Here is a 26210-nt window from a genome sequence, read left to right as displayed (position 1 = left end):
TTCCAGTCTCTGGATTTTAAAGGCCCCTGACATAGTAATTCAGCTTCATAATGTCTGTTTATCCAGATGACTGCAGTCTTTCATCATTCTCTGCATGTTCAGAGTTTGGAAGAAACTACTGTAACTAAGTTGCAGTCACAAATCTAGTGAGATATTTATTTAATCTGGTTAGCACAATAAGAACATTTTTTCTTAGTATTCTAGTAATTTGACACTCAGATCAATTCCAATTGACTAATGGGAAGCTTACTGACAGTGTGATTCTGAATCTGTAATGCACAAGGAGGTCTCTAAAACAGTGTTGATGTGGGACTGAAGTCCTGACAATTCCTTTTATTGGCTGCTTTGAAGTGCTTTACATGATTTTGAAACAACCAATCATGAGCTTTGCAGCTTCCCTGGCTTTGATAACTTCCTGTTAGTATATGCAATCAGGGGTATATATTGTATAATTAATGTAATTCAGCTTCACTGCAGTTTGCTGTCATTTTTATCATTGTGTCTGTCTGGAATCAAGTAACTAAATACTAAGATTGAAAACTGGTTTGGGAGACTATTCACAGACAGATTAGAGAAGCCTAGCTCTGCCTTGCAATGGTATAATTGATAGCATATGGGAAAAGTAATGTTTAATTTTTTAATTTAGACTAGATCTCATGTTTGAAGTGTTACAGGAATTAACACAAGTGAGAAGTTTGGAACTGTCAGCAGGTAAAAGAGCTTGAGATACTGCAAGAAATTTAAGTGATGCCTATAAAGCAAAAACACCCCAAGCTTTATGAAAATGTGTCTCTGCTGAGCTTAAATTTTAGTTGCTTTGGTATGTAAAAGTTGAAGAATACTGAGAGCAAATCACTAAACTTGCAACCACAAAGATCCTCACTGAACAACCTCAAACATAAGAGTATCCATGAAAATACAAGATGACTCTTGCATGTTTGCATCAGGATGTAGTGCTGATTACAGGAGCACACACTGTTTCTTTTCCAGTGTGGTATCACTGAACACCCAATGTACAGTTCTGAGTACTCTGAAAAACATAATCTCTCAATATTTCACAATGTGCTTTGAAAGTCACTGTATGCTTTTGAAATCATATTCTTGATGTCTCAGCTCCCCATCCGTACAATAGTAATTACACTTCTTCACAAAGGTCTCATGAAGAGGAATTTAAGCTTGCCAAGGTGCCACAGTGATGTTCAGATGTTGCCATAGTTATCTGCCAGAGAAAAGTCAAAGTGAGGAACAGTCCTCCAGATTTGTGTGCATAAAGGCACAAACAAATATAGGACCATACAAGAGAAAAAGGAATTGAACTGCTGCTCATTTTTAAGGTCCTCCCATCAAATGAAATGAGGCAGCAGTCTTCTGGGAAAAAAATAGTGGATATTTATTCTGCATGAGCCTAGTTCCACAGTTACTTTTTCCCTCTCAGTCCTGAACTCATCTGCCCTCAAATTATAGGATGTATTCTCAGGAACAGATTCAGTATATATGTAATTTAGAGGCAGAAAGGCTTCCAGAATCAACTGTGCTGTGCAGCAGCAAGAGGCACTTTCATCTGGTTCCTGCCCTACGTGTCCAGAGGTAATTGAGTCTCTTAGCAGCTGCTGTCAAAGGAAAGATGAAAAGCAGCATCTATCATAGCTGTGGGGACCTGGGCACTCCTGCACTTTCTCTCTCTTAAGATGGGATTGTGTGTTTGTGGGGAGAAACAACTTGAAGTAAAACACACTCCTATAAAGCAGAGCAAAGAATGAATGTATGTATAACCTAAAATGAATTTATGTACAATCAAAGAACCTGCTAGCTGTTTGAAACATACTTCTGCTCGGTTTTACTTCAAGAAATGAGTGCTTCACTGGAAAACAAGAATAAGTGAGATATTTCAGCCCGTGACGCCAGTAGAGGCACCCTGAGGACAGAGCTGCTGACGCCAGCTGTCTGTAACAGGATCTCCCACCCCTGTGCACCTCCAGCACATCCAGCAACGTGTCAGCCGCAGTCCTGGGAGGTCGCTTCCAGCGCCGGCTGTCGCTTGGTGCTGGGACACGTGGAGGCACACGTGTCAGCGCTGCCCGCCGTGTGGGCAGGGCAGAGCGGCTCCCTGCCTGCCTCCCTCCCTGCTTCCCTCCCTGCCTGCCTCCCTCCCTACTTCCCTCCCTGCCTCCCTCCCTGCTTCCCTCCCTGCCTCTCTGCCTGCCTGCCTCCCTCCCTGCTTCCCTCCGTGCTTCCCTCCGTGCTTCCCTCCCTGCTTCCCTCTCTACTTCCCTCCCTGCCTGCCTCCCTGCCATGGCATCACGCTCTTCCTCAGTGCAGACTCGCAATTTGGAAAGGCTTGTACGCCGGTTAGACAAGGAGGGGATAAAAAGCTGCTTTAAAAAAGTTTGCTTTCTAAATGTTTTCAAATGTCACATATGCTTTGTGTAGACAGAGTTTAGTATCAGCAAGCTGGCTGGTTGCCCCTCAGGCGGCTGGTTGCCCCTCAGGCGGCTGGTTTGTAGGCGAGGTTATAGTTGCTGTAAAGTGGACTGGATGTGCGTCTGTGAAATTACTTCCATAAATTCTGTGCTGTTGGTGTCTCTCAGTCCTCAGGCTCAGTTTAAGGCAGAGCAGAGAGCTGAGGCCAGAAGGTGGTGAAAGCTAGTGCTCAAGCCATCCCGGACCGTTCCCTAGCCTCCCTTCACCTGTGAATGAGGGCACTGGGGTGGGTGTGGTGCCGTGCCAGTGAGCACATCCCACGGTGTTGTGGGCAGGTGCAGGGAAGCCCGCGGAAGCAGAGACAGAGATGTGGCTGGCAGTGCAGAGCGTGGGCAGGTGCCCAGTGTGCCAGAGCTCTCTGCTTGCAGGGCACAGGTGAGCTGCACGTACCCAGCCTGTGCCCAGCCAGCTCAGGTGTGGGCTCATCATGTTCTGAATCTCAGGCTTGCTAACCAGCACGGGTACATGAAACCTCTCCTCTCCAAAATCTCCAAAAGTCACCCTCTGCCTTGCCTTTTTGTGAGTGAAACTTACAGATTTCCAGCTGCTTCAATAGCTGATACCTGCTTGTAGACAAAGCAGCACTTTGGGGCTTGTTCCTGCTATGTGAGCCAGCAGGATTTGGGTAGTGGGATAAAAACTTACCCTTTCCTTTGGTGACATGAGTTTTAAGTGCCGGTAGTTATCAAGTGTCTCCTCAGCTGTCAGGCTTAGGCCAGATTGATCCCTGGTGGTTTTAATTGAAGCTTCATGAAATGAGTCTTTTTAAAACAGTGAGGTGAGGGAGGCAAAAAAGCAGAGTAAACAGGAGGACATAAGAGAGAAGTCTTTGTTCTTGTGTTCCCAGAGCAGCCCAGCGTGGTCTGGGAACAGTGTGGTGTCCCCAGCTAGGAAAACAGCACCTCTGTCTTTGAACTTCCCTGACCTTTTACATTATTTCAGTCTCATTCTCTAGAGTTCAAGGTACTGGCTGTGCTTCAGGAATTCACAAGCATAAACACTCATCAGTGTGGCTGGCACTACGATGAGATGAAAAGGGAGTTGAGAAGGAATAAAAAACATCCAAAAGCCAAACAAAAAGCTTACAGGGTTTGTAAACAAATCATGTAGAGCTTCCCCAGTGCTGCCCAGAATGCCCATATCCTTCCGCCCTCCCTCCACTCCAGGGCTCAAGGCTCCTTCAAACCCACAAGGGGCTTCTCTTGTAATTGTAACACAGCATATAAATCAGGGAGGTTTTCACCTAAGCCAAGGCAACTAAGTTAGTAGGAAATTCCTAAGTCCTTTGAGCAGCAGCTAGTTTTGCTGCAAGTGTAGTTTTTCCTCAGCTTGACTGTAAATCAATTTTGTTAATCCCTTCCTGTTCCTCCCATGCACAGGGACTGATTTTGTCCTGAGCTGGACTGAGTGCTGATGGCACATCACTGCTCAGTCATGCATTGGGACTGTCCTTTTTATGCTGCATCAGTCCTTGAGTTCTAGAAAACATTTGGATTTGGTGCTACTGAAGTCTGTGGCCTGTGTGAAAACTGGAAGCATCAAAGTGACAAAGAAGTCAGACTCAGGGAACATCTCCCATCCAAATTCTGCTAATTTGTTTTCCTTTCTGCCTTTGGGCTGCAATTACTGCACTGAATGTGATAAAACCTGATTTAAAGTTTCAGCCCTGGATTGACTACCAGGTTTTGGGACATGTCAGCTGTGCCCCCATTCTGATGCTGAACTATCTGGAATGTGTTACATGGAGAAGTGTCAAAGCACAGAGGTGACCACGTTGGGATACTTCATGCAAAGTCTGTCTGCCTTGTGCTGGTGCAGCTGTGCACCCAGCAGACCCTCTTTCTTTCCCCTGCTTTCTTTTGCCTCCAAGCTTTCCTGGTAGCAGGAGCAGAAGAACAGCTCTTACCAAGCCAGACGTGCTTTCTGGACAGATCCAGCCTGTGTTCAGTGTGCACAAAGTGCCTCTGCTGCGAGGGGAGTGTGGCCAGCACAGCCTCCGCAGGCTCCGGCTGCAGGGGCCAACCTGGAGCAGTGATAAGCATTCTTTGGGGTTTTATCTTTTGCTATTCCTCTGCCTGCGAAACATCTCTAAGCAATTAAATCCGTAATTCAGCCTGTCTCTTGAGCAGCAGGCTGGCACATATGGAATAACATGTGCTACATACAGCCAGCTGCAGTTCCTGTAACAGATGCTAAGTCCAGCGTGTGCCATTCCCTGTGACTTGCAGGCCACCTGCAAGACTCTCCCTGCCACACATGGCAGAGCCCCAGGGAGCCTCTCAAGCCTGTGGGCATCCATGCAGAGCTCCACCTTCCCCCTTCAGCTCCTCCTGGGACTGAGATCCTGGGCGGCTCCTCAGTAGCCCTTGAAGTTTTTGCCGGCCCGACTCTTGGTATGCTGAAATGTGCCTGTTCCTCAGGTAGCTTTGACCAAGCCATTGGCTGCTTTCACGTCTATTTGAGGAAATCTGGTTTGTTCTCTCTCCTCTTCTCTCTCCTACCACTTCCTTTCCTTGCCAAATTGCATGCATTTATTGTCATCAGCCACAAATATGAATTTGGTCTCTTTAATTTTCTGATCTGGAGAAGTACATGAAGCACAGGTAAGTTCACACCTTGGAGATGCTATATTTAAACTACATTTTTACTAAAGCTGGAATCACCTTGGTGGATTTACCTGTGTGGTCTCCTTTGTTCTGGACACTCCACCTTGAAACTGCAATTATACTGTAGCATCTGAAAACCAGATTTTTTTTCTTGGTTTAGTCTTCTCTGAATCCTTTTAACATTGCTGAGTTTGCTTATCCTTTCCACCACCTTTTAAGTACGGTTTGCCCGCAGGGGTGCTTTAACATATGAAGGCTGGGGCTGGATTAACTGTTGTCATCTACTTTATTTAGTGGGCTTGTGCCACTGCAAAGCAGCTGGGTAGGTCCTGTCTTAATGTACTCAAGGAAATGGTGACTCAGGCCCATGTTCCAAGACTGTGTGGGAACTGCTGGGTGGGAAAATGGAAAAGGCTGAAGGAGGAGCTGAAACCATATGAATTGTGCTGGTTTTAGACTTGGGAAATATGCAGTTGATAGCACTTGTAAATGTGTTTCCATTGCAATTGGTTTCTAATGTGAGGTGATCTGATAGGCACAAGCTTGTCATAGGGAAGCCAGAGAAAACTGACTTTTCCCAGGCCAGTTGTCAGTGGCAGAGCTGCCAGAAGCTGGAGCTGCACCCACAGCCAGCTGCAAGGCATGGCACGGGGACAGGAAAGCTACAGTGAAATATACCTGGGGCAGGACACTGTCCTGTGTGTCACCATCGACCTGGCACTCCCAAGTGCCATGGTTGTGGGACTGCCTCCAGGCAGCAATTACATTCCTCCCCCTTGGTTCATCAGAGGCAAGCAACCCCCACATTTGTGTAGCAGTACAAACTCTGGGCATGTAGCAAATGTTGCAAATGTAGCAAATGTTGTTCTCTCCTCACTCACATGGCCAAAGTTCAAATCTGGGATGTTAACCTTTTAATTTAATCAACTGACCAAAACATGACCAGCTCCCAGACTCACAGGAAACAGTAAAAGCCTTGAGAGAAAGAAGTTAACAAATTACCTCAGTGTCTTACTGACTTGAAGATACAGTGACAGGGTGACAGCAGCAAGCTGCCATATTTATTGCTTCTGATGAGAAAATGGGGTCTTTTTTTTGGAAGTCCACTACAAAGAATTCCTTGGGAAGAAAACGGTAGTTCAGTGGACCAGTGTACCTGTTCTGTCAGTGGCATCCTTGTGCCTGTGAAGATTGGAAAGGTGTGAGGATGGTTTTGTTTTATCTGGAGTTATTCTGGAATCTGACCCAATCTCGTACTAGTGAGGGAATGCTTCTCTGCAGGTAAATTCAATCTTTAACTCTTTGATTTTTCAGCTGGAGGATATCCCAGTCCCCAGGGTGCAGCTGCTAGGTAAGAACCTCCACAGGACAGTGAAAGTGTGTTTTTCTCTAGTCTGTTTTCCCTGCCTTTAATTAGTAGTATATTCAGTTGTTTCAATTAGTTTTCACTCCATCACTCAAGTTTTGAGGCAGGTTATACTGGTAGGTACAGTGATCTGCTGCTGCTGAGGGAGCTGGTAACTGGAGGAATGGGAATGTGCACATTACCCCTGTACACACCACGTGAGGCACAAGGCAGAAAAAAATAACTGACTCCCTTACTGTAGCCAGCAGATCTGGCTGCAGCTGCAGTTTCTTGTCTGTCCACTATTACTTCTTGGAAACAGCAATGCCAAATTACACTCAGAATGAAAATCCTTTCAGCTGCCAAAGAAGAATTACATTTCTGTGCTTGCCCTGCAGAGTTTGGAGGGCTGGCTTGTGTCTGTTTTCAGCACCAGCACTCCACAATCAACAAGAGCTGGAAAGAGAAAGTCACTGAACCCCCTTTTCTCAAAGGGAAAGAGTCAATCGGTTCTTCCACTATATTTGGCAGAGGCATGCTGCTCAGCAAGATGATTTAAAAAACCAAAACAAAACCACAAAAAAATCCATAGGAACTTCAGCAGCATTAGCAGTTAAGGCTTTGTTTAAAAGAAAAATCACCATTAAAAAAAACCACAAAAAAACCCAAACAAAAAAAAACCCACCAAAAAAACCAACAAAAACAACCCCCAAAACCAAACAAACAACCCACAAAAAAACCCAAAACCAAAACCCCAAGAATTCTTAGTTTGAACTCTTAAGTCAGTGAAAAAGACTAACACCAAAGTACATGAGACTGACTTTGTCAGTTTGTTTTATTACTGGGCACAGCACCGTACCACTTAATATGCATACAAGCCACAGTAATACAAACAGTCCCTAGCCTTTTTTATAATTAAAAAAACACATGGCATTTGGGAGGAGCCAGCAGTCCCGGGGGTCAGCTCTCAAGAGCTATTTTGCTGCAGTTGCAGTAGCAGCAGTTTTCTCACAAAATACTGTGGGGTTTCATGCTGTTAATATGTGAAGCTGAAAAGTCTGAGCTCGCAGCAGTGCCTCTGCTTAACACGATCAAGGCAGGCTTTTCAGCAGCTCACAGGCGTACAAGTATGCTCACTCATGGTACTCTGCAGTCAAATGGAAGTGTGCCAGACAGACACCCCTGTATGGAACTAGAACCCTCAAATGTTTCTGCAGTCATCCTGAAGAGGTTTCCATGTCATCCTGAAGAGGTTTATCCAGCACAGGACTAGTTAAAACTCTCCTGCATCCTGACAGTTTTCCTGCAGGCAGCACAGGCCTCCCACACAGGCAGGACCTTTCCTTACAGAGTCAGTTATGTCTGGAGCAGCACAAGGACAGTGAAGCTTGGAAAAAGCTTGTCATTAAAGCAGGCTTAGCTCCTCAGAAAAAGGATTTAAAACTAGAAGGCACAAATGCAAGGTTGAGTGTGGGCTGCATACCACTGTGGCATGTGAGTAGTTTAGATACCCCTCCTAAGAGGAAATGTATCATATAATAAATACAGTATGACATTTTAGAAAATAAGTGCATTACTGTGATCCATCACAACATCAGGAAGTAGGATCCACAAGAGCATAAATAGGATTGTTCACTTTATATTGCACAAACGTTCTAAAATTTAGTGTCAGGTCATTGTATTGGAGGTGGGACAAGGCAGGGAAAAAAAATAAATGTTTTATTTGGCGGAATCTGCCAAAGTCTCCACCACCACACAAACAGCTTTTTGCCAATGTGAGGTAGATTTACATATATCATGCTTAAACCCAGTCAAGTCCTGCTCAACTAGTCTTCAAAAAAAAAAAAAAAAAAAAAAAAAGAAGAGAAAGTGCACAGAATAGATGAGCCTCTTTCTCTACAGAAAACAAGTGCCTCAGGTTTGATTCCCAGAAGCAAGTATTACAGAGCAGAGTTCCTGTGAAGATCCCAGCTCCTCAGCTGGAAAGCAGTGATGGATATCATGATGCTACAGATATGGAGTGTAACAAGTACTAATTGCAAGTCCTATAGCAAGTGTTTTACTCTCCACTGCCTCCCTCCCCAACTACTTGCTAATTCTCCCTTTATTCACTCAGTCCAGTATATTTTATCGGAGTTAAGATTGTCCCCACTGCTTTCTTCTCCCTTATTTCCCTTCTATTGAACCCTGCAAAAAAATTTCCTATTTCAACCCTTAGACTTCTGAGGGACACTTGCAGTTTCTTCTAGAGACTCCTCTGTGTAGTATAGACAGGGAAGGATGGAAATAAGAGCCTCTTCGATGGAGAAGAGATGTTTATCCTCTGCTTGAGGACAGAAGTAGCGCATAAAGTCTGCCAGCCTCAGCAAGTACTCAATGTTATGACCAGCACAACCACTTGAGACAATGATTTGAGCTGCAATGTCCTCTTCAGATGCTGGGCCAAGGTAAGAAGGGTTCTGGGGTGTTGCAATGTAAACAAGAGCCAGGATGGGTTCCTCTGCATCTTTCTCCTGAGGGTGGAACTTCACCAGCTTGGTGTCATAGCCTCCCAGGACAGCTTCTCGCATGTTGAGATACTCGAGCGATGCAGCAATTTGCTCCCCACGGACTTCATAGGCTACACCCCACGTGCACGCCTAGAAGTCAAAGAGCAGGGTGGTTAGAGATGCTGTAAGTGCACCGGCCTGCCTAGCAGCCCGCTAATGTTTCAAATCAAGGCTCCCTTACTCCGGGGGGTCTCCGCACAAGGCGGAGAAGGGTAACGCACCGCACAACCCCCCAGGATCCCGGCGGGGCTCAAGAGCGCTCGGCTGCCACCGCGCCTTTCCAGGTGTGACGCCCCCCGCCCAGGCAGCTCCCGGTACTCACCCCGCGGTCCTCCAGCAGCGTCACCACCCGGCCGGGCTGTGGGCACGGAAAAGGGAAAAGCAGCGCCGTTAGAGCCCAGCCGCGACACCGCGCCCCGCGCCCCCGCGCCGCCCCGCCTTACCGTCTTCTCGCTGCCGCGGTGGAAGGTGTCCCCCTGCCAGAAGCGGCGGCTGTACCCGCGGATGAAGCCCACCTTGCGCGACGTGAACTCGAAGCCCGGCCTCCACACCAGCGAGCCGTACCCGAAGATCCACAGCGGCGCCGCCAGCTCCGCGCCCTCCGCCTGCCCCGAGGGCGAGGAGGGGGAGAGGAGCGGGTGTGGCGGCGGCTCCGGGCGCTCCTCGGGGCGCTGCGGGTCGCGCTTCATGTCGGGGCTGCGGCTGCGGGGGCTCGGCCGCCGCGGCGCTTTAAAGGCGGCCCGGGCCGGCCGCCCCGCCCCGCCCCGCCCGGGTGATGCAAGGCGGGCGGGAGGTGTCGCGGCGCCGTGTGGGGCAAAGCGGGCCGCGGGTTGCGTCAGGCGGGAGCCCGGCCGGGGTCGGCCCGGCCGGCAGCGCTGGGTGCGAGATGCCCGCCGGGGATGCCAGGGGATCAGCCGCTGCCAGAACCCAGAGGCCGCCGGAGCGAGCGCGCCGTGCCCACAAGGGAGAAGCTGGGCTGGAATGAGCGGGCCGGCCCTCCTCAGGAGCTGCCCCACACTCCCGGCTGTGGCTTTACTCTAGAAGCTGAGGTGCTGCGTTGAAAACCATGGAAACTGCTGGAAAACCAAGCAGTTAATATTTAACAGGGTGGCGCGACAGCACCTGACATCCGCAGCGCCAAGGTGTAAGGCACATAGGCAAAACAGAATAATAACATCCACACTTACGCGAGAACGTGGTGCTGAATCCAGCTACGTGAGTGCGTTTTCCTTAGTACTATATCCAGGCTGGAGTGTCACCTTGTAATACATAAGAGGGATGCAAGTGTTTTCTGTATGTGGGATGGACACCCAGCTGTCAACCAGCTCTTGCCAGGTTGTGACAATCAAAGAGGTCCACTTTTACATTACAAAGTAACTCCTTTTGGTGAGAGAGGAGGAGAAACAATCAGAAGCAAAATCACCAAAGTGTTTCTCATGATTATTCTTGTCCTTTGCACTTAATCAATCTAAACAGTCTATTTGCAGTCTTTTATTTAGTTTCCTGTTGGTCCCCATCCAACTGGCACCCACCTTTCCATTCCACTTACTAGGGCGTTGCAGCTGCAACACCCGCGGTCTGTGGTGGGTGTTCCCTGTACTGTGGTGTGCTCACCACGGGTGACAAGAGCCTGCATGGCTCTCACATCTGCCCTGCTGTTCCGTGCCTCACACAGCACGTCCTTTTCTCCTGCCCTGCACGAATGACTCTGACTTGTCACCGTGGGTGACCCTTAACAAGGTCAGCCTCGTTAGGGAGCCCAAAGCTCCTTCATTTTCCTCTCCACTTGCGCTTTCCCCGGTCACCTTCTCTGTCTTACTCAGGCTCAAAGGCATGGGGTTGGCATGGCGTGCTCCCAGCCCTTCACACCACACACCCCTGCTGGCACAGATTTGCAGCCTCTTAATACTTTTCTGGTGGTCCCTTTCCACAGGCAGAAGGTGAATCTGTCTCCTGTCTGTACAGCTGCTCTCTTCAGAGTCCTTAGTCAGACCAGAAAATGCTCCAGAAACTGTTATCAGCTGTCTGTATCAAAGCTCCAACAGGCAAAACAAGAAACTAATCTCTAGTTTTATTTTTTCTTTTCTTTTTTTTTTTTTTTAATCAAATGAAATCAGCATCCTCTGGCAATTAAACCAGTGTTCTGTGTCCCATTGTATATGTAAGGCAAGTGTATATTTTTCATATTTAGTTCTTTACTTTTTGTTTCCTGCTAAAATCAAGGCTATTTGAGCAAACCCCCAATATGTAGTTAATAAAAGCACTAAAACACTTGTCTGTAGGTGCATCCTCATTATTAAGAGCACAAAAAGAGACAAATCAGTCTAAAAGATAAGATGAAAGTCTTGCTAGGTTCTGGTCTCAGTGACACCAATAAAAATAAAGTCTGACCTCTTTCTTCAGCTTTTCCCAGGATGCGAATTTTATCGATTTTCTTGGTTTGTTCAGTCTGGAGGAGACTGAGGGGAGACCTCATTGTGATCTTCAACATCCTCATGAGGGGAAGCAAAGGGGCAAGTATCAGTCTCTTCACTCTCATGACCAGGGACAGGACTTGAGGAAAAATCATGAAGCTGAGTCAGGGGAGATTTTGGTTGGATATCAGGAAAAAGTTTTTCATCCAAAAGTGGCTGGGCAATGAGACAGGCTTCCCAAGGAAGTGGTCACAGGACCAGGCCTGTCTGGGTTCAAGAAGTGTTTGAGTAACACTCTAAGGCACAAGGTGTAATTCTTGGGGTCAGGGCCAGGAGTTGGACTCGATGATCCTGATGGGTCCCTTCCAGCTCAGCATCTTCTATGATTCTGTGATCTGAGAAATGCACTGAATTATGCATGTGTGACAAATAAAGCTCTAGGTATCTTATCTGCTGGTACTAAGCTAAGGAAAATTGGACCAAGAAATTCAAAATTGTATTACTGGGAAGTGACTCCATGCTTGCTGATGAGGGAGAAAAATTGCTCCTTTCCTCTGCAGAGCTGTCTCATTTGTGTGTCCGCCTTTGCTAAAAGGCTCTGCTGTATGGCTAAGCCAGATTTGCAATGGAGAGCCAAAGTGTACAGCAAAAGCCTCAGGGGACCAGCTTCAAATCCCACACCAGTTAAAGACTACAGTTCACTGCTGCCTGCAGTGCTGTACAACCAGATCAATGAGGTATGAGGTTAGAAAACTCCTTTTGAAGTCCCTGATTTTCTTGTGTAAATTGGGATATTGCTCCATCATTAGGAGAACAGCCTGAGGGAAGACTTTAACTGAAGTTGTACCATATACAGCAAGAGGTTAAGAATTTTTTGTTGTTGTTTCAAGATTTCTTTCATTCATTTATTGACTGTACCTTCACTGTACTTTGGTTAAATAAACTAAGGACATGAGGATCACCAGGGGCAAATGCCTGAGCAGAAAAGGTGTCCTGCAGGCAGTGTAGGTGCAGCTATGTAAGTGAAGCAGGTGGGTATAAAGGAGATGGCTGGAGCTTGTGTTCAAAAGGCCAGAGGAGCAGCCTGCCAAAGGAGCCACAGGAATGTTCAAACAGGTGTAAGAGAGGATGTGGAGCAGCAGTGGAGTTAACTGTTGGGGAATATGATGTAGATATTGTAGTACAAAAAAAGGAGATGGAAAAAAGCCATAGAATTTCATCAGTTTGAAAGTGCCTAAGGGAAAAAGAAATTGAATATAATGGTCATACTCTGTTAATATCATGATAATTAAAAAAAAAACAAAACCAGCAGTAAGAATGTTTGCTCTGCCCTGGAACCTTTGGGAAAAAGGCAATCATAGCTTTATTTGTTACTCCTGAAACAAGTTTTTTCATGTTTCAGGAAAAGGAGGAGCTAGTTTCTCTTTAGCAGTATGCGCTGTGCTTCCCCAGAGCAAGCACTCCCATGTTAGTGTGGGGTGACCAGCAGTGCCAGGGCTGCCTGTTTTTCGGGATACTGGTGAATCACCTTAGAGCCAGAGCAACCAGCAACAGGGCTGGCATGACACATAGCAGTGGCTTGTGTGTCAGACTCTTATTTACTTCAGTAAACTGAGGGCACATACTGGGTCTTACCAAAAGTTGATCTGTTCAGAAAATATTAGCTGGGGATAGGAGGATTGCCAGATCATTTCCGGATACCACACATCTTCCAAAAGCTTGGCACTGCTTTCCTCTCTACAGTGAGCAGACAGGAGAATATAAAAACTAATTGTCCTATTTTCCTGATGGCTTCAGTAAAGATTAAAGCTACTGGAATTGGAGATGAAGTTCAAACAATGCCACAGACTTTATAAAAAAATGTAAATCAGTGCTATTCACCTGATATTCACAAAGCCACATCCACGTGCATCACAGGAGTCTTACTCACTTCTGTTTGAGGAATCCGATTCTTATGGCATTCACAAATCCCCTCCAGATGTGAACACTTACCATAGAAACATGCAGTCAGCCTTGTTTCAAACATGGAAATGCAGAAGCCACATTGTCAAAGCTTCTGTATTAAAAATTTGGGATCAGGAAAGGCATATAGAACAGTAGGAAATAGGGGTATTTGAATTTGTTTACTGCATTCAAAGGGAACTCATATCCATTGTTAAATGCATTAACTCATGGGGTTAAATACAGTCTTGAACAAAGAGAACTAAAAATGGCAAAGGACATACCAATATGTTACAGAGAACAACTGTAAAATCCAGAGGCAAAAGTACTGTAAGGACACCAGACTGAAAAACAAGTCCAGGACAAGGTTGTAGTTTGGCTGATTCTTCAGCAGGACAGAACTTGAACTGATGCTGACCTTGTCCACATTTAGTCTGTTTAGCCCATTATTGCTACAGCTCTGACTGCTGTCAGCTGTCTTGGGAGATTTTGCAGTGTCCCCAGTTCACAGAGGAGAATGACAAACTTGATGGAGACATTACAAACTTGATTATTAGTTATATGAAGGGAAAAATAAATCAATATATCTAATGAGTCTTCTAACATGCCATCAATATTCTACCAGTGGTTGGTAGTTGGCTGAGGGCTCCCTTAAGAAAACCCAGCACTGGCATTTTGGCTTTTGAGTTGTACACCAGAGTGATCTGCTGCACAATGGGTTTTGCTGAGTTCCCCCACCATGCTCTCACTTCAAGCTAGTGGGCAGTTTTGACTCCTCTGGCAGGAGCTGGACTTGATTCCTCTGGCCATCCTGTCCCTCTCTCATATTCTGTGTTGCTGACAAAGTCCCTCCTAGCACTAGTACATAAAAAATTATCTATAAAGAATTAGAACTACAATTTTAGATTTGTTTTTTTACTAGGTAAAGGTAGATACAGTGAGCAGAGACTGAAGAAACTGTAGAGCTGTAGCAGCTTAGGGAATTTTATCTTTCCTCCCTTCAGGGTAGGAAAGAAGCTCAAACACTTCATACTAGCTTAGCTTGAGAGACTAACAAATTGGACATTGAACTTAAAATCAGAATACAGACTTGTGGAAACTCCTTGTTGCTTGAGCCCACAGCACCCCAAACCCAGGCGCTCAGCTGAGTGCCATGCTGTGAGTCATGGACTAGATTGGCTCATCTTTTGGTAAGGGATAACCCCCTGCTCCTTGCTCCCATGGCCTCACTCTGCTGCCCAAACACTAGAGGGACATTTTGAGGAGTCATGTGGATGTCCACATTGGCAGCTTTAAGATGAGACAGGGATGGAGGAGGCATGGGCTCACAAGGCCAGGGTTGCAAACTTCAGCCCTGGATGTAAAAGTCAGCATCTTATTTAGGCTGATGTAATTTCATTTAGTTTTTCTTCAGGAAACGATTTAGTTTCAGTTCCAATAAAAAAAGAAGAAAAATGGGTTTACAGCTAAAATTTTAAAGAGCTCTGTGGAAAAACCTGAAGGAACTGGTTGATACAAGCAGGTAGACTGAAGAGTCCAAAGACAGAAATATGGTAGAACAGCAAAAATTTTAATTCAAAGGTAGAAAGCAAATCTGTGATTTGCATCCTAAGTAGGGAAGGATAACTGTTTAGGGAAGTAACCAGCTGATTTCAATAATAGTTTAAGAAATAATAGGGAATTCATACAGGATGAAAAAGGAATAATGCAACAGAAAAACTTCTGTTTTGGCACTTAGCTATGTAATGAAGTAAGAACTGCAGAAGTTGGGGCCACTTTGCACATTTCCAAAGAGCTTAAAACCCAGTAAGAAGCTTTCTGGTCAAATAAAGAGAGGATTAAGATAAAAGTGAGATTACTGGCAGGGTTATGACTTTGGACAACACCAAAGATACCTTCAATGCAAACCAATAAGAGACAGGATGGTGATTACTGTGAATCCTTTAAAAAATTACCACATCTGAAGGAAAAGCACTATCCTTAGTATTCCTGGTGCTTGTGTCAAGGGAGGTGAAAAAAAGAGACACAAGCGAAAAGTTTATTAGCAAAGAATGTAAATATATAAAGGGGCAGGTACCATGACTGGAAAATAGTAAGTGGTTCCTGTATTTGAGACATGGAAATAAATCACAACTGAGGAAACTAAAGCCCTGTTATTGAGAATGAAATCATACAAAGGGATATGAGCATTAACTGGCCATGAGTGGATTAGCTTGAAGAATAAGAAGAATATCCTAACCTGCAGAGCAGCAAGTTTAAATCTGCATGCCCCACTCCTCTATAATAACAGAAAAATAAGTTCTTTATGTAGATTTAACTGCAACAGAGATTATTTGATGTCATTACCTCTATTACCTGCTGCCTTTCCATCCAGGGTGCTTGTTTGATGAGCTTTCATTCTTTTCAGTTTGATCAGAAAAAATGAAAGTTTTCATTTCAGGAGTATCACAGGAAGCAGCTGGAGTGTAGCCAAGCACCAGAATTTCCCCAGATATGTAGTGTCAGAGAGGCTTCATCAGTTTGCAGTGATGAGGTTTTGTCCTGATATGCTTGTAGCTGTTCTTGTCTGTTCTTCTGTGACCAGATTGTCACAGTGTCTTCATAACAAGCACTGCTTCTCTTCTGCTATGGATTAATTTTCTACAACACAGCTAGCTAGGGTATGACCACAAAGCTCTAAACAAGCACAAACTGAGAGTTCTGAAATATCTGACTGACACATTAATGACAAAACAAGGGCTGCAGAACAAATGCAAACCCTGAAACACCACCTCATCCCTTGACTACTGAGAAACCCCAGATAAAGCAACATTACAGTATCATCTGGAATTTTGAAGGGTAGAAGGAAGTTGAAATTCACATTCTACTTAGCAGTAGAGAAGTGAGCTGTAAAGTCATCCACCAAGCTTTAAGAAAGAACCACAAGTAGCCAGCATGCTTTTCAAAGAGAGGAAGCAGCAAGTTGCCAAGCATTATGAAGGCACAAGAGATTTCTCCTTGGGAAGAAAGCCCATAAAACACACAGTAAAGAGATGAGAGAGAGAGAGGCCTATAGAGAGTAAAGGCAAAGTCTGCAACAAGACTGAACAGCACAAAGAGGAACAAAGTCCTCCCTCTACCAGGCATCTGGTAACACTGACATACCCCACTGTAAGGAGCGAGGCAGCCTCCCAGCAGCCCTGCCCTTCTTTGTAATGGCCAGAGGGATGGATTTGCACCTGGAATAGTCACTAATAGTATTCATCTGAAAGAGGAAGAAAACCCACCTGCTACCTACTCATACAAATCCTTATCAAGGCAAAAAGGAGGGTAGGAACAATACGTTTTACTCTTGATTGCTCCAGGGCAGGAAGATGTGTGTGTCAACTTTTCAGTCAAAGCAATAACCCAGTCACTCAACGTGTGGGACTTACTAATCAATGTGGAGAAAAAGTGAGAAGTAGCTATCTCAATAAGAACTTCCTCCTTCACTGCATCCCATCTCTTTTACTGTTTTTAATGTGTCAATATGATTCACATATTTTGTATTCCACTCTTCTGAACATTTGAGCTGCAAGGAAATAACCTACCTAATGTGATGCTTAATTCAGAGGAAGACAGATGCTTTATGCTGTTGTATCAGTAAATTAGATTTATTTATTTATTTATTTATTTAATGACTAAAAGTCTCATTGCTGTGACCAAAACCCCAAAATAGTCCTGAGATTGTGGCTCATAGGAAGCAGATTATCATTAGTGAAAAGTACTGAAATATTTTGCTTTTAATGTGACCATGATGGGCAGAATTTTGTGTTCTGATGCAAAGACTACTCTGTCTGAAGGAAATTTGCAGTCCTGCTGAAAATATTTGCCTTTCTACTTGAGTATCTCCAGCACATACATTGAAAACTGTTTGTGGTTTGAAAAATAGATGCAAATGTGTTGTATGTGATCTGACATGTTTGGTTTTGTGGCATTAACAGGACAGATTCTATCTCAACAGTAGCTCCATTCCTTTTGTGATTTCCTAACTCATGTCTAATTAGGTTTTGGGCACTTTGTTCTCAGCTGTCTCAAAATAAAAAGTGCTTTCTTTGCACTTTAATTTGGTAACTTAGGTCTGCAGTTTCCTTTTCTGAATCTTCCTGTGATTAGCCCAGCAGATCCAAAGACCTGTCCTTCCTAATTACAGGTGCTCTTCCCAAAGATGAGGAGCAGAACTTGCCAGTGATCACCACCTTCCTTAAAGCCCAATGCTATTTATTTAGAACAAAATGCTATGGGAAAAAAGCTAATTAATAAGCCAAAACATGACTCACACACCTGCTAAGTGTTGCCTTTCTTCCTTGTGGTGCCCTGGCAAATAGGATAAGCAAGATCTGCCAGCTCTTTAATTCAGAGAGAGCATCTGTGTATCAGCTCGTGCTGTCTCTCCTCCAGAAGACGAAAATGAGTGCCAGGGTAACAGGCATGAGAACTTGTGTGAAGACATGCAGGTTCCACAGAAACACTTCTCATTCAGCCTGGAGCACAAATGCATAAGTAACATGTGCTGCCCAGCAGTCAGTCCCGGAACATCCTGTGGGCCAACACCAACCTTCCCATCCTGTGGGCCAGCAGTCAGTTCTGGAGCATCTCTGCGAAGCTGCGTAGACTCCTGCCTGTAAGCAGTCATGCTGCTCTCTGAAGTCAAGTGCCTGCCACCTTCTTGCATGTGGGAACAGCAAAAACTTGTGTGGCTGGACAGCTGAGAATACTCAAAAGTAATCAGTGGCCGTTGGATTTTGTGTATGGCCAATGATGGGCATTGTCCTCCTATGCTCAACCACATGCAAGATCGAAACAGGAGAAGCATCTGCCCAGACAGACCTGTCCTGCATGTTGGTTGTGGCCAGTCCTGGGTTGTCCTGGTGCATTCCATGCTTCATAACCTTTGTGGCAGTTTACTGTAGAAGCATTTGAAAGCTTGGTGTTATCATTTCCATCATGGGGATATCATGACCCTCAAATGCTTTAAAACCATTGAAGATTATGAAGATAAAATTATTTCAACATAGAACCTCTTTTGGTTGAGTTTTTAGCAGCAATATGATGCTTCCAAACCCTCTGGAATGGGAGGTCAGAAAGTGCAGCTGTAGCCGATGTGGAAACAAAGGTTTTCTAGTGAAATAAGATGAATCCTGTCTTGAAGAGAAGTCATGATTTTTGTGGTCTTGTTACCAGACAGGCAGTGTCTCTGGTCACAGCCTCATTGAAATCTGGTTTGGCTTCACAAAAACCCCAGATATATGTGTGCCCCAGATATATGTGTGCTCTTTTTGGGGAGGGAAGGTTTCCTTTCATGAACACTGGGGTCATGTAGCAGACACGTTGTGCTGTCCTGCACTAAGATGGAAACAGAGGCCTTCTGAGAACATATCAATTCATAGGCTGTGGTGGTAACAGAAGGTAGGTAGGAGGAACACCAGTGTCCAGGCTTCAGGCACTTGATTGCCAGGCCAAGACTGCTGCTGGAGTGGCTGCAAAGAGAGAAGCTGATCAGCAGGGTGAGTCAGGCACTAGCATAAATTGAGGTGAATTCCCTGTGGCTGCTCTGTGTGTCAGGGGGTGTGTTTGGGGGAAGCTGACTCCAGGCACGTATAAGACTGGGCTGATTCACCTGTGCTACCTGTGACACATGGCAGTGTCACTGCAGAGCCCTGCACTTCAGGGCTCTAGCAGCTGGGCTAACAGTGACCACTGGTGTTTCTGCCCCGGATTTGTGCCACCCAGACATGCCTGTGCCTGCAGGCACTGCCTTCACTTCCCTCCTCCGGGTAGAAACCAGGAGTCCCTACCCAGAAGCTGTGTTTTTGCTTTTGTTCTCTGGGCATAAGTCTTGGGTGTGCTTTGCGTGCAATGGCAGGCAGCTCTGTTGAGCTGCTGTGTCAGAATGCCTGAGCAAGCAGGGCTCCTGCAGCCCTGAGCAGCCTCTCCGTGAGCTAATTATAACTTCCCTGCTCCCAGTGCATGTGTGAGAAGATTTCTGTCAGCTTTTTGATGGAATGCATGGCAAGGAAGGGTAACTCAACAGCTTTTTAGGTGCAGAGATGTTTCTGCTGCACCTTCTCTCCGCGTAAGCAGTGTGTGGGAAGTGTTGACAGTGCAGTTCTGTGGCTCCTAATTGGGAGGCAACAGGAAGGTGACTCATGAGACATTGCATCCTCTTCTGTGCAGGCAACATGGTGACTTGAAGAACAGGCACTGGACTGCACAGAAGCTGTGCGATTGACAGCAAAATTATATAGGCTGACAGTGATCTTGGCTGGTTAAGATCCCGACTGAAGTCATCTGAGCTCCTCTTAGGAGTTCCTCAGCTATCAATGACCTGTGGGCAGCTAATAGAGCTCTGCTCTGTCCAGAGCTGTCATACTTTGCCAGGGTTTTAACAGCTATGTCCGGAAAGAGCATCCAGTGTTGATAGAACAAGGTATTTACTGTTAACCTGTCTGCTTGCGTAACTTCTCCGTGCATGTAACTGCAGTGTCAATCTGAACTCTTTCCTGCACTCACCGTCCTGATGTTGCTGCTATTTTGGCTAGCCCTGACCTATCAATGTTCTCTGTGAGATTGCTTTTCTCTGTCTGGTCTGATTCTGCTATTGATCCTGTTCTGGCATTAACCTTTTCCAGCTCTGCCATGACATGTCTCCATTGCAGATTATAATTCTTCTCATGTTCCTAACCCTGTCTGAAACCCTGCTACCTGCTGAGTTTTTTGGAACTGATGTGAGAGCAGAAGCTCAGGTGAGCCATGCTGAATTCTGTAACTTCATCTCTTGTATGTCAAGGCCAGAGATTTCCTTGTCATTCTTCCCATTCTAATGTCATCTCTCAGCAGCTCTCCAGTAGTCTGAGGTGCTGTGGTATCTTCCCAATGCCAAATACCCTGTCTAGTTATATCTGTCTGTATGTGTAGACAGTAACAATGTCACCAAAGCAGAATGTAAGTACAGTTTATCTGCCTTGTCTGGAGTAAAGGATAGTGTAGGGTGCAGTACCATATGCATCTGGGCCCATTTGGCTCTTAAATAACAATGGGACTTTTTTGAGAGGAGGTGGAAAAGAGGGAGAAGAGAGATTGTTTTGGTTTATGTGCTTTTTTAGATGTAATCTACTTAAAGTAATCCAATCTGAATTCTACCTGCATCCCTGTAACATTTGTTGTTTAACAGCTCATTCTGTCAAAGCCAATTGTAACAGCACAGAGTAATGTGGTTTGGTGATGTGATTTGGTTGAATCCAGATTTTAGCAGGGCACCCTCCCTGTTTAATGGCCACTGTGAAATCTGGCAGTGAGTGGTACAGTGCTGACCATGGGGAATCTGTTCCTGAGAGAGACTAAACCTGCAGACACTCTGGTTGCATGGACACTGGAAGCTGATGACTGGTGTGTCAGTGGAATATCAAAATCATAGCTTGAGTGGTTGGTATGTTATGTAATGATTGGACTGGAATGTTGTACACAAGCAGAGGCACCGTCACCACCTGTTTACTAACTCTGATGTTACACATAGCCTGAGGTTACATCAGGCTAAAGAGCACACAGGCAGATTCTCATGAGGTGGGAACACTAGCTGGTGCCAGAACAGCAGCTGACAATGCCAGCTTTTTTTGAGAGGTATTTCCCTCCCCTCATTTCAAGGAAAAGCCTCTAAATGTTCCCTTGATGGTATCCGCAGTATGAGAGTTCAGGACTCTCAGCTAACACATATATTTCAAACCCTCAAAGATGTGTGAATCCCACCTTGGTGCAGATTGCACTGTTGAGGAAATACTCTGTCCCATTATCTTTGTGTTTTGGACAGAAACAATTCCTTGAGTCCATCTTCTCAGTAAAAGAATAAATAAGGTCTTACCCCAGAGCCTCCAGACCATTATAACAAGTGGCTGTACAGCTGCTTGTGTTCCAGTTTCTGATGAATGTGGCATTGCTATCAGCAGTGCTGGGACATGTACAACCTATTCCTAATTTTGTACATACATGTCATGCTGTGGAACAGTGAGTGGTTTCCAATATATTTTAATCTGTTCTAGTTGTGTTCCCATTTTAGGAAATCTGTGCCAGCTAAGACAGGAAGGCTGTTGCCTTGTAGCTTTTAAGAGGTTAATGATTCTTCAGGATAATAATTTTCTCTTTTTGAAATTGCCCTCTAATCTCAGCTTCTTGAGAGCACTTGGCTACAATCTGCCAAGACCCCAGTCTAGCAGCAGGTAGTTTGCATCATCAGCTGGAGCACCTGGACACTGTCTAGAGGAGAGAGGGTTCATGCAGAAGTGGATGCAGGGTGAAAAGACAGTAGTGCTCTCCTCTCTAGGATTTTGGCTGCCAGAAGCTTATGCCTAAAGTCTGTCACTGTAAGCTGATGCCAGAGCCTTTAGCTCTATTCCCTGTCACACAACCTCAAACTGTGGAATGGGCAGTGACAATGCTGCCCTCTCACAGACTGACCATCTGCATGTATAATGTTATGATCAGACCCTGCTGTGTTTCAAAGCTTAGACAAGAAAAAAAGGATCAGAGGTTCCTGACTGAAGATTGATTAGAATGTGTTTAAATCACGTGATGCTGAATTTAATACCGTGCTTAAGATTAAGCAGTTAGTGATTCCTTTAATTTGAGTCTGAGCCTATGCATAAGAGAGGTCTTCAGAGTCAGAGGTAGAAAGAATCCCTCCAAATCTGCCAGTACCTTGTCCCTCTAATCCTGAAGATGGGTGTAGTGATCACACTATTGCCCAAGGACCGTTTCATGCTGCATCTCCAGTTGAGTCATCATCACCTATTCTTCTCCTATCCCCCACTCCATTACCTTTTGTTCTGAAATGGGAGCCTCTAACGCGAAGTTGCCTCAAACGAAGGCTGTGGATGGCTGTTCTCTTCTCCATCCCGATGGTGGGAAAGCTCCAGCTTTTATTGTTGCTTCTCCAGACCTGCTGGCAGAGCTGTGTGTATATATTTTATCCTAAATGAGCAGGAAAAGCAAACTGCTCTTCAGCAGTTTAAGATAGCATCTGATGGCACAGTAGCTTAGCGTGCACCTCCAAGCATCCCTGCTTTCCCTTAACTGCCTCATTAAACTGGCTTTACAAAATTTTCCCTTTTCTGTACTGCAAAGCATCACAGTGGAGCCTTAGGATTTCTTAGCCCTTGGATTTCCACAATGAGCAGACAAAGGGAAGAAGAGCAGACAATTATTGTGTGTCAAGGGCTTGGCTGTGAAAGAGCAGTTGTGGGTGGATGCACAGATAGGCAGGTTTAATGCAGTAGCAGAAAGGATTTAGATTTCACTTCAAGGTGATGGAATGGCTCCAAGCAGTGATGGTGTAGCTGAGGGAGGTTCCATTTATCTAACAAAGCCCATGTACTGCACTTCTTTGCAGTCAAGCAATACATATATGGGAGGCCATATCTAAGGCAAGAACCATCTCTTATCTTCCTCTCTTCAAGCAAGGGTGGCTTGGTGTATGTTGAACATAAATACAGCTTTGCCATGTGTCTTCTTTCAAACATCAGCAGGTGTGAGGTCTTCTAGTTCTGTCATAACACTGGGCTATGCACCAAAGAAAAGTCAAAGCTAGACTCCATAGCTCCTCTGTGGAGCCTTAAGCCTGAGAGGTAACCCCTCTGACAAATTTCAGCCACTTTCCTGTAACAGAGCTGGCCTGTTTTCTTTAAGCTATTTTTGGCTGTTCTTTAGAGATATATGTGGTAGAGGAAGGTAATGAGAACAATTAAAGAGGAATTTCAAGGTGCTGTGCTGGAGGCAATGGAAAGAAGGCATCATGATATGATTGTGCAATAGCCTCACGTTTTAGGTATTGCTCATGGTGGAATGTGAGTAAATGGATCATTGTGGCATGTTACAGCATCCATGATATATGTGGCAAAGACTGCATCATAAGAAGGCTGAGCATTAGCATCAAAGAGCATCTGAAGAGCCTTTAAGTGGGAGAAATCCATGTGGGAAGGCCAGCTGGTTTTCACATGTAGCTTTTCCCAGAAGATATCAGATCAAAATAGTTACAAGCTGAATCCCACAGTTTTTCTGTGTGTTTGTTTGGAACATAGTGCACTAGATTTGAAAACAATTGATTTCATGCTTTGTGACCAAGCTAGTCACAAAACAGCTACAAATGGGAAACTGAGAAACAAAGGCAGGGCAGGAAACAGAGCTGAGCTCTCAATATGACCCTTTAAATTGAAAAAGCTATAAAAGGCTGGCATAGATTTCATAAACAAGGGAGTTGGGGAACAACAAAATTTGAAAGCATCATTGTCTTTTGTCAGATTTTTAGTACAAATCTTTTTCCTGGTATGTTGCCTCTGTATGAGAAATTAAAGCAACCGCTTAGATACTGTTATTTAACAAATATTGTACCAATGCATCCTCTTAAGAAAACTGAGCGGACAAATTCCTCTTCTCATGCAGGTTTTTTTCCCTCTGGTGATCTCTCATTCTCCTAATTTCCAAGGGCCCTAAGCAGGGCCACTCAGAATCACAGAATATTCTGGTTTGGAAGGAACCCACAGGATCATCCAAGTTGAACTCCATGTCCTGCACAGGACAGCCTCAAGAATCACATCATGTGCCTCTTAGCAAGCTCCAATCTGCATAGGGAGAGGTGATGTGAAAGAAAGATGCTGATGACCATGGCATCTGAAATTAGTTTATGGCTTTAGTAGACCACAAGTATCATCAGAGTTTGTGTTGACCTTGCCCTATTCAGTGCTCTAGCCTGAGCATACCTCTTGCCTGAGCAGGCTCAGATGTTACATCAGTGTCCTCTAGTAATGAGCAGAACTCTTTTTACACCAGTTAATTGAGTCTAACTATCCCTCTTGGCAGATGAGTATCAGCCCCAGCTTACACCTAGGAAGAGTGGGAGGGGAAAGTGGCTTGAGCCAAGTTCAGTTGGCAGTGTGAGCAATGTCAAATACCCTGTTTGCTACCCGAGCCCTGTGCATGCAGAAATGGTGAAGTTCCTTGCAGAACATGGGAGAGGAGTTAAGTGTTGGGCTAACATTCTGTGTTAGATATTATATTGCATGTTGGGAAATGTGTTGAGAAATGCACGAGGGGAGTGGGCTCAGGGGCACAAGCTGCATTGCCAAGGAGAATAACAGTGCCAGTGACATGGTAGTCAGGCAACAGGCTTGCACTGGCCTGCTGAGCACTGGCAGCAGGACAGCCTGGGTAGTCTGATGGCAAAAGGGATGCTGGCCTCATTTCAACTGCTCAGTCTGGCTGCATCAGTGCCCTGGTTGGTATTTCCTTCCTTCCTTCTCCTCTAAAGAAAAGACAAGATAATTTGAAGCAAAAAGCCAAGCCTTTGCCCTCTGGAGGGATTCCAGGGCTGCAGATGGACCGGGCTGTTCGCAGGGCTGCTGGAAAGCAATTACATTTGCAGTTCAGGGGAAGGGAAGAGGAGGAGGGAGAGCCACTGAACTGACAGCAGGGATAAGAAGGTAGCTCATTAGCACATCATCTTTTCTGCACCCTTCTGTGTGGGAGCAGATCTCCATATGATGACATTCAGAGTCTGGCAGGAATGTCATCCTGGAACTAGTAGGAATTTTTCTGCAAGAAAGTGTGAGCAAGTAGGTTTAAAGAGATCAAAAGTTAGTTCCTCTGTGGTCCAAAGAGCATAAAGGTTCATCCTTCAAGGTTGTTCTCAAACTTCACCACCAACTGCTGACCTGGAATATGAATACATAGTGTGGAAGTAATGAGGTATTCATTAAAATAAAAAATACAAAAAACCCACAAACAAACCAACACCCTCCCCCCCAACCAAAGACCCCAAAACCCAGAAAAACCCCAAACTAACCAATCAAAACATTCTCTATGGTGGATGAATTTTTAACTGAACATTAGAATTAGAGAGCTGATCATATACTGAGCAGGTACTTGAACTTGGAGAATTCCAGCAGAAGCCAGCAAAAAACCTTCTCTTCATGGCATTTAAAACATTTTGGAGAGCAAGTCCTGTGTCAGTGACAGTGGCCTGTTGGAAACCCCACAGTACAGCAGTAATAAAGATATAATACACCTAATTATTCACTAAAGGGTGAATTCCTTATGGACTTATTCAAAAGACTCATGTGATTGCTTAACAACACTCCCATCCCCTGAGCAGTCTGCATAGTCCCACAGGAAAAGATAGAAAAAACATACCTTAACTGTTCCCTAAAGGAAAGTTGAGACTGGGAAATGTGTGTCTCTCACATCAGGCAAGCAAAAAGTCTGTGCACTGAGACAGTCCTCGGTGGCAGAGCTGCTCTCCTTTTTATGAAGATTTTTTGTTCGCATGTGAAATTATGTGTTGGGATCTTGAGTCCTTCTGTTGAAACATGGATGAAGGGGCGAAAAATGAACTCATGCCGAAGGCTTTTGAAGCCAGTGAAGCACCAGGTAAACACCAACCCTTCTTATTTTCTCTTAGTTCTTCTGCCTCCTCAGTATAAGGCTTGTCGAGCTCGGAGTGGAGGAGCAGGAGCGCCCGCAGGACCCACAGCGCCGAGCTGTGGTGCCACCTCTGCCTGGGCAAGCGCTCAGCGCTGGCTCAGTGCCTTTGCAGCCAGGAGGAACCTTTGAGTTCTGCCGCTTCAGGATTCACTTCGTGCCAGGGCAGAAGCTGTGCCATTTGCTTGGGCACACACGGTGCTAAGTGACAGCAAGGTGGAGGGCAGGACTGCACAGAGGTGTTTGTCCTTAATGGTAACAATTGCTTCCATAGACAGAGGCTCTCTGAGCACTGGACAGACCTGCTGTAACCTCCAGGGGATAAACAAAGCCTGATGGAGGACATGGTGGACAAAGAAACGGGATTCTGCAGAGGGCAGCTGCAGAGACT

At 45.2% G+C, this 26210-nt stretch overlaps 1 protein-coding gene across 1 annotated transcript; it reads right to left on the bottom strand.

Moving 5' to 3' along the window:
- Positions 1–7239: 7239 nt before the first annotated feature.
- On the bottom strand, positions 7240–9746 carry CHAC1 (ChaC glutathione specific gamma-glutamylcyclotransferase 1). The gene is made up of 3 exons (XM_002198939.7): positions 9425–9746; positions 9304–9339; positions 7240–9071 (listed from the first exon to the last, which is right to left on the bottom strand). The coding sequence occupies exons 1-3, from the start codon at positions 9668–9670 to the stop codon at positions 8640–8642; spliced, it is 714 nt and encodes a 237-aa protein (XP_002198975.4). The 5' UTR covers positions 9671–9746; the 3' UTR covers positions 7240–8639.
- Between the last annotated feature and the right edge of the window lie 16464 nt (positions 9747–26210).

The sequence above is a fragment of the Taeniopygia guttata genome, chromosome 5 (genome assembly GCF_048771995.1).
Source record: "Taeniopygia guttata chromosome 5, bTaeGut7.mat, whole genome shotgun sequence".
In the NCBI taxonomy this organism is placed as follows: domain Eukaryota; kingdom Metazoa; phylum Chordata; class Aves; order Passeriformes; family Estrildidae; genus Taeniopygia; species Taeniopygia guttata.
The sequence above is the reverse complement of the archived record's forward strand: the minus strand, read 5'-3'. Positions and strand labels throughout refer to the sequence as shown.

Coding starts and splice junctions, on each gene's coding strand:
- CHAC1 (XM_002198939.7), bottom strand. CDS start 9,670: ATGAAGCGCGACCCGCAGCGCCCCGAGGAGCGCCCGGAGCCGCCGCCA. Junction 9,340..9,424: donor ACCGCGGCAGCGAGAAGACG/GTAAGGCGGGGC, acceptor CCGTGCCCACAG/CCCGGCCGGGTGGTGACGCT. Junction 9,072..9,303: donor CGCTGCTGGAGGACCGCGGG/GTGAGTACCGGG, acceptor TTTGACTTCTAG/GCGTGCACGTGGGGTGTAGC.